Here is a 12,641-nt window from a genome sequence, read left to right on the forward strand (position 1 = left end):
CCTCTCACATCAATTATTAGAATTTCTCCAAACGATTAAAATCAAGTGACGTCCAGATCATGGTCCCGATCGTTTTTTCGTGTTAGGGATTTATTTTCATCCAGGAAAATTCACAAAAACTTGTTAAAAAATACACCGATTATATCTATAATATAATTACTCTTTTTTTATTTTTTCTAAATATAAATATACATATTTATATACAAAATTTATTAATATTTAATTTTTTCAAATTGGAAAGAGGGAAAAAATCAATAAAAATCACATTTATTTTCTCAATATATAGGTAAATATATTATTAATATGTTTATACGTTTATATTACCTAAATATATAAACGTATACACGTGTAATACAAGAAGTTCGTTAAATATTGAACATGGAAATCATCTCAAAATAGTTTTCTCTTGATAGTTTTTTATAAAAATAACTACAAATTAATTTATATTTATTTAATTTTTTCATTAAAGTATGATTTCGGTAAAAAGAAAGAGAAGGTTTTATTTCGAAATCGTTAAGCTGGTCATAATTTATTTGAAATTTTTAAGATTCTTTTTATGGACATTTTAGAGCATTGACAAATATTCATCGATCCACGAGTAACAAAATCATGGAAAAATTATTTTTTTTAATTTTTTTTTCGACAACTTTTAATGTCTGTCGAATGAATGGAAAAATAGTTATTGACAATACCATTCCTAAAAAAAAATGTAAAGATTTTTTGTAATGTTTCGACAGTTCCAAGCCTTCTGCCATTTTTAAAAATTATGTTGTACTTTCTTCTAGTATACGGCAAACAAAATTAAATCGTCAAAAAACAAACAAAAATTTAATATTTCATTTGCGGTTACGATTTCTATTAATAAACACTCCGGTCATAATTAAAACTTCATTTCTATGTTTTGACTAAAATGCAGACAAAAGGAATCATCGAATGTTCCCTTTATTATGGATTTTTTATCTAAAGGATAAAGCCATGGTCTCTGTTGGAAGTAAAACTACAGGAAATGTAATATTGTGGCTTCTTTTATTATTTATTTAAAATCCAAAGTTAGTGAAAACCTTTTCTTTTTTCTAAAGTGTGTTCAACAAAAAAGTAATTCCATTTTCATTATTCAAAGAACTCTTTATAGTTCGATAAATGAATTAGAAAATAGACTGTATCCAGCAAAACCTTCAACTATGGGCAAAACGTGTATTTTTACTTATAACAATGAATTTTTGTTGACTCCGACTTGATCCATAGTTATTGAAATAAATACCACAATACTTGAAATAAATTTGTTTTCAAAAATTGCCCCCGATATTATTCTAATAATAAAAGAATCAAAAATTAACCATTTTAATGTGGCTGTAATTTTAATATAATATAGTTTTATAATTAAATAACGCAAATTTTAATTTTTCTATAGAAATTCGGTTGCTTAACTAGCGTGCTTCTTCCATTATTAACGTCTTAAAACAAACTCGATGTAGAGCTCTCGTATTAAAACAAAAATTAATATTCAAATGAAAATTTTAATAATTAATAGTCTACAGTACAGAAGGGGGCATGGTTTCGTAACTAACATTCTTACGAAACTTCGTGAGTGGCTTCATTTCAGTGTAATCTACAACGTTTTCATTTGTGATTTGACATGTTTAAGGCGTAAGTTCGAGAAAACGGCCCATGAAATTTGTAGACCAGTATGAGCATACAATTTTACTAAAATTTATTAAACATTTTTGAAAAAATTAGCCAGTTGTTGATAAATTTTCATACCCTCGCTTTTCCGACATGTTGGGGATGGAGGTCACACCAAACGACTCAATATTTTTAGTAGCCACCATCATGATTACCTATTCGCTCCGTGCGTGAGTTTCGTATCCATGGTAACGATACACTACTTTAATTATAGAATTGTATGGATGCATATATAATTGTATGGATTGCATTTAAGACTTACATTTAAAATTTAATATTCTTGTCTCACAAATTTTAATAAATAATTATGATAATTTACATTTGAAAAATAATGTTTGTTCAATTTGATTTCTTATTTTCACAATTTTGAATGCATTAAGTTTAATTAAATAGTGTTTTTCAATAATTTTAATTTGACATTCCTATTACATTAACATGTAAAGAATTGCAAATTAGTCATAACAGCCCCCTTTAACTCCAAAATTTTTCACTTAAAGCGCTGGCATCGATTTTATTGTCCCTACCATGACTACGCACACAACGAATAAGAATGCATACTTTGGCCAAAGTTTTAGGTTTTGTAGCCTTTTCTTTCATTTATTGAACTATTAATATAATATATTAATATAACTATTAATATAATTTGTTTAATTTTGTTTTTTATATAATATATTTATTTGGTCTTTTTTTGTATTTAAATCTCTTTATAAATCTAATAGTTTTTTTAAAATCTTAATAAAATTGAATTATTTATTGATTTGTTTGGTTTCCTGTTTTTTAAAAATGATTTGTTTTTAGTTTTAAAATACGGATTGATGAGATTGATAAAACCACAGTAAGAAGTAGTAATAGTTTTAATAGATCTACCATATTTTTGACAAATTAGCAGCCTCAATATGATAATTCAGACCCCGCATGCAAAAATATACGCTTCTAAAAAATTTTTGAAAATATATTGGTCTTGATCGCCATTAAATTAATTTTTCTGGGGTAATTTTCACCCAAAAATAACTAAAATTGGGTTCATTTAAGCATAAGTGCATATTTGGAGATATATCGACTTTTAGATCTTGGTTTTCGAATTCGAGAACTTTGTGGTCAACATCTGGAAAAACCAACAGCATCGTTTCCGTCGGATCCAAATTAATCTAAAACCAGACCACAAAATTATAGGAGGGAAATTGATTTTTTTTTTCAAGGACCCCTTTGAAAAATTCCAAAAATTTATTGCAAAATGTTATGTAATATTCATCTGTTAATTCCTTGAATTACGAATTCTAGCTCTTTGTAACCAATATCTGGAAAACTATAAATTTAATCAAATTAAAAATGTATCAGACTCGGTACGAAGTATGGCAGCCCATAAAAAAGTTTCACTAATACTTCCTGTGGTCTATCCGTTACCCACAGAGTCGAATTTAGCACCGTGTGCGGTAATATTTATTAATTCTATATCATTATTTTATGGTTATTAGTTTCAGGCAAGGATTTCATCATTTATGTAATAGTATTGCCTATATTTTTACATAAATAACGTTATTTTAAAATATTTATAAGCAATATTATGAAACAAATCATTGAGTGAAAATTCCTCTTTGATAATTGAATAAAAAAACTTATAAAAACTACCACGCGTGGCGCTAAATTCGGTTCAACAAGTAACATATTTTTCAATTGAAAAATAATGACTTAGTTAATTGCAACTTGGAGATATATGTTGTTCATTTTTAGATATGTATAAGTAATTATAATTAATAACTGCAGCTATTAAAAATAATTTTAGTTTTTTTTTTTTTTGCTTTTGTTGTTTTGTTTTGTTTGGAGGGCTTTGTTTAGTCCTAAAAAATGGTGGTTTTGACAATTTTATTATTCTATTTTATATATAATTAATTATTATCATAAAATTTTGGTTTTGGAAAAAGTACAATTTCTTTTGAGGCTATCACAGACCACTATGAAATTATTGTTAGGTCGATGTATTTTCTCATTCTGTCATAATAAATTATGCTCCCGACTTGAACACGAACCTTCGCCATAGTTTCTATTATATACAATAAACTACAATATTTACACAAATAAACGAAATTTGTTAATAATAAAACAAATTTCTTCCAAAATTATGAAACGATCGACGATTTTAAAACACATTTGACCACGAAAACGGGAATCAACAACAAACGAAATAAACTAGAAAGCGTGTAATTACGGTCAAAGTCAAAACGTATAATATTCTCCGTTCAAAAAATAAAAGCTCTTGATGCCGTGACTAAAATTGGCGGTTTCCAGACGGAATTTGTTTTTGTACATCAATGTAAACTCGTTTGTCGTTTCTAAGTGATAGCATTACTCTTCATTCCCGACCATTTTTTGAAATTATTTTTATTCCACAAATTATACGACTTGAAATAATACATACATCATATCACAGCAAACATTGGTGACTTCATTCGTAGCGACAGCGACTATTTCACATTGGTCTATGATAAACTCTTTACATGATTTGGTTCACAAAAAACTTTACTTTCTACAATTTTTCAAATTTGCACAATTGAATTTTTTTGTTTTCAAAAAACGTTTTTGGATAATTTTGTACATTTTTGCTATTTTTTCAAAAAACGTATATTTATATTAGGTAGGTACGCAAATTTTTTATTTTTTTATTGGCACAAATCTATTGAACACAAAAACACAGGTGTATTTTTATTATTTATTTATTTTTTTTAATTTATTAATATTATTATTGTAAAATGTCCATAAACTCTCTGCAGTGTTTATGTTGTGCGCCGTTGTCATATGGACGTATCGAATACTGTTAACGATGATGATATACCTTCGTCATTTTTACAACATTCTAAAAATTCGTCTAATGTCACCAAACCATCTCGATTTAAATCCATTTTCTGTAAAAATATATATTATTATTAATACAGTGTGTCGCATTTAAGATAAAGACACCCTCATATTTTCCTTATTTTTGGGAATATAGATTGGAAATTTCGCACAGTTATACAGGGTGATGGGTCACATTTTTTAAGATACTTAACCAAAATCAGCCTTTAAACTCAGCCTGCTAAAAATTGACAAATAAGGGCGGATTCTTAATATTTTGACTAGCGTCAGAGATGGTTAGAGATATCGAAAAAAAAACTATTATAAAAAGTTGCTTCGAATATTTTTGTATACCCACATACCAATTTTCATGACAAAGTTCATTCACATCGCTTCCACCATATTTGATATTCATACACTTTTTCGTTTTAAATAAATAATTTATATAAAATATACTTTTTAAGAACAATCTATAAAAAGTTGTAATAAAAAGTAGAAAATAATTTTCTTATGAGTCCCTCATTTATGACTACTAGCAGATACCCACCCACTTTGCTGAGCAATTTCTCCTTTAAAAACAAATACTATCACGTTATAGACCTCATTTATCTTCCTTTTAGTTCCAATTTTGTGGATTTTAATTTTTTTGTGGAAACTTTTTTGAAAATGAAGTTTTGCCCATGATATTCGCTGACATTACAACTTTCTATAGGTCCAATCATTAAATGAACCCGATTTTTATACTTTTTGGATCCAAAATACCCCATCCACTGAGTCATCAAATTCCAAAACAAAAATTTTAATTGGGATTTTATCGATTTTTTCAAAAGTACCCCTTAAAAAAACTGCAAAAAATCGAGAAATTTTTTTCATCTCCAATTTCGATAAAACTCAGTATAAAAGGTAATTTTGAACGAAAAAATTCAAAAATCGGGTGCATTTGATCACTGGTCGAATAGTTTTTGAGATACGGACTAAAATCGATCCAAATATTGCGATATCTCAGAAACTCTGCATCCCTTAGGGGATGAATTTCCAAAAATCCCTTCTTAAAATTCCAGGCTTCAAGACCCAGCGGTTTCAGCTATGCGTTGATCGATCAATCAGCTTCCATTCTTATATATATACATTAGTAAAAGAAATAATTTGTGAGTCTTGTAAGATTGACTCATAAGAAAAATTGTTTTCGACTTTTTAGTACAATCAAAGCTGGTCCCAAAACAAGTATTTTTTTTTAAATTTCGCTTAAGTAAACATTGCTTACTTAAGTTTCCCATCAATTGTAATTTGTTCACACTCACTTGAAAAATTGAATCTACCCGTTGCTTAACAGTTTGATCTTCCATAGATGGTTGTGAAATATCAGCCATTAAGTCGTAAATTGAAGTAACAATTTCGGTCATTTCATCTTTTGTTATAAAACCATCACCATTTATATCGTATAATGAAAAGGCCCATCTTAATTTTTCATCTAATGTACCACGTGATAAAATTGACAAAACGTGCACAAATTCCTGTAAAAATATTAAAAAATTAGTTATTATTATATAATCAAGTAAAAGAAAAACGAAATACAAGTTGATCAGACTGATATTTAGGCGCAAAAAATGTATGGAGTATCAAATTTTTTGAATCTTTCCAAAATATATTCCCAACCGATTTCGATAAGTTTCATTCACGTCTGTTGCAAAATATGTAAATTGTACTTCACAGTGTGTCCAATTAAGTCGGCACCATACGGAAGACTTTTTTATTATTTGTTTTATGAAAAAAATTTATTTTTGATAAAAAGCTCTAAAATGTAATAAAATCCTTAATCCATTTTTCGGGCTAAATAAATACACAATAATTTTTAGTGGTGTTCGGATAAGAATATTAAATTTTAAACCAAAACTTTATTTACGATCAACATGAAACTCTCTCCATTACAAAACTTGTGTTAAACTTATATAGCCCTTTATATTTATTACATACAAATATTCAAAAATATAACAAAAGTTTGTACAAGATTAAAAAAACCAATTTTCATTTATCTTAATTTAAAAAACAAAAATAGCCATAAAAACAACAGAATTTTTGTACAATAAAAAAAACCATACTAGGTAATAAATATAAATTAAATATTTGCTTAGATTTTTTCATTTTGAAATTAGTCATAGAAGTTATATAGAGTTGAAAAAAAAGTAAACAGGAGAATTTGTTATTAAAATTTTATTTTATTTTTCCATAAACGAGATTTTGTTGCCGTCGCAATTCCCTAAAGATGGCAATTTTTCGTATTATCCAGTATGCCTCCACCATCATATCAATTATAATATACGGTTTGTATTTTTTACAACTGTAAATAGAATATGTAAGAAGTTTTTACCACTCTATACTCGTCTTGTGTAATATACACTATTTCGTCTAGTTTCTTTTCATGTATGTACAGAACCTGTTTAAGGCTGCACCCAAATTTTAGTAGTCAAGTGTCGAAGTTGCTGAGCTTGTTTGGTGAAGTGGCATCAAAAATTGTTATAAACAATAGCAAAATTTTTGCATTTTCTTATCCAAAATTACCCTTGAAAACGATTTTAATTCAAATAGAAACGAGAAAATTATTCTCGACTTTTTTCAATCGTCGTAAAAGAATACCCTTGAAAAAACGTAACCAAAACGTTGACCAAGAGAATACGAAAATTGTGTTTAGTTAACGATTGGATGAATATTATCAGAAATATTGCCTAAAATTCTGTACGAAAAGCATTTTTTCGAATCGAATCTGGAAACATTCTCACTTAATGGATTTTTATGTTTTTTCAGGCCCTGAGTAATATTCAGGCACAAAAATCTGGTTTATTTCTTAGGAATTATTCCGGATTATTAAGCATCATGTTCGTTGAGCTAGTTAGGAGTCAAAGCGTACAAGAGAGCAGCTAACGAGCATCAATTATAAACTTGAGAGCTACATTATATAAGATTAAAAGCGTGAAACATCATTATTTGACATTAATCATAGAAATGAACAAAAAACACTCGCGCGAGGATGAAAGAATACTACAGACCAACGCTCTTACCAACTGAGCTACCGACGTGTGTTTTCATTCTATTTGCTTGTGATGTCTTTTTGTATAAATAATGTTATACGCCTTTTTGAAGCATATATACAATGCTAAAACTTACACCCTGTAGAAGTAAGTACTTATAGTATTACTCACGGCTTCCACCATTTAATTCGGTCCCTTTTTATAAGAAATAAGTATTTTTTTCTATTCTATTTTCATTTTTCTAAGTACATTACATTTAATGTTTTTGTTTGTCTTACTATAAAAAAAATTTGTGTACTTTTATTTATTAACTTTTGTAATGGAATTTTGTTTTTCAAATATTTTGATTTTAATTGGAATTGAATAATATATATATTTTTACTTTAATTCACAAATGATTTGTACTCAACAGGAACGGATTAATCGATTTGTGCCCAACAAGAACGGTTGAATCGAAAATTGTGAACGGATCTTATTGGAATTTTTTTGAAATCCACCAACTTTGGGTCATACTTTTCACTTGTGATAATTTTTCGGTAGCTATCATTTATGTGCTTAATTCCGGGACCGGGACTCCACATTCTTAAAACCTATTAAAACTAGGTTATTTTTGATTACAAATTTGAAAAGTTTGACCAAAGTTTAGTAGGATTACATACTTGGTTTATCAAAATTGGATAAAATTTGAATGTGATAGAGCAAAATTAATTTTTTATATTCTGATGATGTCATAAAGTTAAAAAATTCGATTCGAACACAGGCAAATTCGATCCGATCTTATTAGAATTTTTTTTGAAACCCATTAATTTTGGGTCATTCTTTTTAGCTGTGATGTCAACTTTTCGCTAGCTATCACTTATGTAGTTAATTCTGGGACCAGGACTCCTCATTCTTAAAACCTAATAGAGCTGGGTTAATTTTGATCACAAATTTGAAAAGTATGACCCAACTTTAGTAGGATTACATACTCTGTTTATCGAAATTGGATTAAATTTAGATTTGATAGAGCAAAGTTAAATTTTTTGGCTTCTGATGACGTCATAAAGTTAAAAAATTCGTTTTTTTTATAACTCATGCAGATTGGATCCGAACTTATTGGATTTTTTTTGAAACCTACTAATTTTGGGTCATTATTTTCAGCTGCAATGTCAGTTTTTCGCTAACTATCTCTTATGTGCCTAATTACGGGACCAGGGCTCCATATTCTTGAAACGTATTAGAGCAAGGTTTATTTTGATCACAAATTTAAAAATTATGACCCAAGTTTAGTAGGATTACACGCTTGGTTTATCAAAATTGGATAAAATTTGAATGTGATTATGGTGACTCTTCCTCATTTTGCCTTTATTCTTATGTTTAATACTATCAGTATACGAATTTTCATCAAAATCGTTAGGCCGATCCCGATATATAAAGGGAGCAACCTAAATACTTGCCACCGGCGCTATGTACCCTCGTTACGGCGCTGATTGAAATAATCGAAAACTAATGTAAAAAAATATCTATTTTTGAATAATAATATTTTATGAGTTTCGACTCTTCAATGGTAAAAACTATCTTTTAATTCGATCTATTAAACTTTTTTTTTATAACCTCGCGTCATATATTATATTGTACATACAAACATGTCATATATTTACATATTAAATAATGGTATTAAAACATTTTCGGATATAATTGAATTGGGACCATGAACTATCAACTTAAAATATCATGACATAAATATTAAATGTTCAAACATTAAAGTTGTACCGAAAACCATGTCGTATGTCGTTAACATTCTATGACTTACTTCACTCATTGAGTTATATCATTCACTTTCTGATATCAAGTTATTGTTTCTGTCCCGTAAATCGAAATTGAGGTGTCTACAATGCTTTCTCGTTCTCAGTACATCACGTAATGTTTTCAGTTATTACCACACTTTTCTATTTACGTGAGTGGATTCGTTTTTACGAGTCTACTATACTTTATCATTGTGACGATTCTCAGAAATGCTGCGCTTTCGAGTTTGACGTGTCTAAACATGTCAATTTAACCGTATTTTGATTATTTACGGCGTTGGTTGAGTCTTAATCTCGTAGCACGTCAATAATGGCCTCATTACTGGTTTTTTCGGAAACGTTTATCAAATATTTGCATAATAGAGCAGTTGCATTAATTTTTTTCGCCACTAATTCATCTATAAATGAACGAATAATTAATCTAAAGTAAATTAAGGTAATTTTTTCCGCTTGTTTCCATGTGAAATTATGTTATAATATAGTGAAAACAAGTTGAGAGACAAATCATTTATCATCGTACACAAATCACATGAAAAATCAATTTTTTTAAATAATTTTCTTAATTTTTCTTCGTAATTTATAATAAACTTTCAAAAAAGAATAAAATTTTTTGCGCCGTTTATCCAGTCCGATAGGTACTTGAAACATGGTCGTTTAACAGGGTAATGTATACTGTCTATCTCACGTCGGTAATATTTTAAACGAAGGTAAAGCAAAAAAAGTTAAGAAATTTATCATCCTCTACCAGCAACCAAGTTAAATCAATTAATTTAATTGAACCATAATTGTGCAATTAGTTGATATATATATCGCTACATGAATATAGTAATTGTTTATATTGCAATCATGCGGTTATTATGTTAACATTACTATTTGTACTCGGTTACTATATCGTACTGATGATAAACCTTCGGGAAAACTATTTTTTCTCAAGTTTAAATGAATCTTAAGAAAGTAATTACTCTGTATAAGATTGCCAAGATAGTAAACATTAATATGCATATTCACTCATAGCCACTGTAAATGGCTTTTTTAACTAAATATTTGAATTTATTCCAAAAATGATGCAATATAATCGACTGTCCCCTAACTAAATATTACATGAATATCTCTACCACTAAATTTGTTTTTATTAGGACAGATAAAAACATTATATAAAATATTAAAATTATATTTTTGATATAAAAAAATTATTTTAATAGTTTTTTACTGTACAATATCTTCTTTATGGGTTAAACAATAAAAATATTTTTGATTGTAATTAAAAAATTATATCAAACAATATAAATTTTATTATTTTATCAATTTTATAAAATGCTTTAGGTTATACTTTTAAACGTGTATAATATTACGATTTTAGATTTGTCACATTATGATTTCGATTTAGTTTATCGAGACTGTTTTATAGGCGTTTCTTTTTTAAAATATTTCCTTTCTGATGTATAACAGCTTTTACAATTTATTTTGTTACTAGCCTGATACCCGTCCGTTTCACTGGGCTTAAAAGTAAAACACCGCTTTATGATAGATAATATCTGTTTTAATTGACAGGCAAAAAATTTTGAATTAAGTTATTCTCAAGGAGATGGTTATTCAAAAATTTATTTCATTCAGTAAAAAAGTTAGTTTACGTACACTCACTTTATTCAAAACTGTTTATTATGACATTGATATTAAGATTGAACAAGCACCAAGGCAATTTTAAATAAAAACGTGAATTTTCTTATATGAAGTTGGACTAAGTATAAATCAATTCTGAAAATTTTAGGGGGGTTGCTCGATTATTGAAAGAAATAAATGTCTTTAAAAGTAGTCATATTTATCTTATAGGAAAACGGTAGATGGATTATATGTTTTCATAGATTTCTACAAAACTAGTCGGTGGAAAATAAACTATTTAAATTAAAGTTAAACCTTGAATCATTGAAAACCAGTTGTGTACAACTAATTAAGGAGGTATGAGCACGGTAGGAGAGATATAAATTTAAAAAATATATATTTTCAATTTTGATGGTGAATTATTCTATAACTTGGAGAAATTTTCAAAATATCGAAACTTGAAAAGTTTGTTTAATTATTTATCTTTCGATATTTCGGAAACCAAAGCAGATATCGAAAATTTTTAATCTTATTTTTTGAACCTAAAAATTCATCATCAATGTTGAATGAAAATAAGTTACAAATACTATACCATACTGCTCGTACTACCTTAAGTGGTATCATAAATATAAAAACCGTTTATACGCCTAGGAAAAGCTACAAAATACCCAATTCCTTCCGTCTTTTCTTATCGTATAATAATTATATATACATTTACTTCCTTACATGACATGACAATACGCTTTTCTATATTCATGAACTTGAAAATTATTTGTTTCAATCATTAACTTTCTTTTTTTGTATGTAGTAGGTAATATAAACTTCCTAGACTTGCGTGCACGATCACTATTAACTTGGTTCGAAAACACTCATATTACCCACTATACATATCCGTTCCACTTTTATACAGTGTCATTCAAAGAAAAGGAAAGCGTATTTTTCTTAAAATTAGGTAAAAATTTTATTTATGGAGGTATGATCGTACTACTAGTTGTTTTCTGTCCGCTTCACTGGTCTCACACATCGTTCTTCAAACATAATCAGAATAAACATACAACAAATGAAAGAATCCCGCAATATCACTTTGGAAAATGGGGTGAAACTTTTTCTAAACTTAGCCCCCCCCTACCCTAAACTGTTCTTCGAATCATTCTGATCAAAAGCTCTCATGACACGGAGTACTTTTCGAGCTACGGGAGATCAAAGTTGTACATATATTATATTTATAGTCCTATATGATTAGCAAAATGGCTTTCTGTGAAATTTTTTCAAACCACCCCAAAATGTTCTTCAGATCGCTCTGATCAAAAGCTCTTACGGTCACAAAATTTTTTAACGGGTAGTTTTCGAGCTACGAGCTATATAACTTTTACGTTTGTGTACCTTTGATCGCATGTAGCTCGAAAACTACTCGTTAACGGGAGTTGCACCGATTTAGATAAAACATCTAAGAATACCCGCTAGAAAATTTGCTTTCAAATTTAAAAACAAAACCGATTTCAAATCGTTTCAACAGCTTAAGAGGTGAAACAGATTGACAGACACACACACATAGCGATCAAACTTTTAACACCCCTTTTTGCGTCCGAGGTTAAAAAACTTTCAAAAATCGTGAAAATGAGAAAAAAAGGCCAAAATCTAGCTAAAATAGGCACTTTCAAGTCTCTTCCTTACGGGTCGAACTAGTGGATCATAATGATGTAGCGATATTTTACGAATT

The 12,641-nt window shown here is 28.4% G+C and overlaps 1 protein-coding gene across 1 annotated transcript in view; it reads right to left on the bottom strand.

Annotated features, from left to right (window-relative positions):
- Positions 1-4,321: 4,321 nt before the first annotated feature.
- LOC123298152 (Kv channel-interacting protein 1-like) overlaps positions 4,322-12,641 on the bottom strand; it is a 39,852-nt gene continuing 31,532 nt past the window's right edge. Inside the window, exons 4-5 of the mRNA XM_044880069.1 lie at positions 5,814-6,026; positions 4,322-4,583 (exon numbers count right to left, since the gene is read on the bottom strand). Coding sequence (XP_044736004.1) covers positions 4,473-4,583; positions 5,814-6,026 — 324 coding nt within the window. The 3' untranslated portion in view covers positions 4,322-4,472. The remainder of the gene's footprint in view (positions 4,584-5,813; positions 6,027-12,641) is intronic.

Source organism: Chrysoperla carnea, chromosome 4 (genome assembly GCF_905475395.1).
Source record: "Chrysoperla carnea chromosome 4, inChrCarn1.1, whole genome shotgun sequence".
Lineage (NCBI taxonomy): Eukaryota > Metazoa > Arthropoda > Insecta > Neuroptera > Chrysopidae > Chrysoperla > Chrysoperla carnea.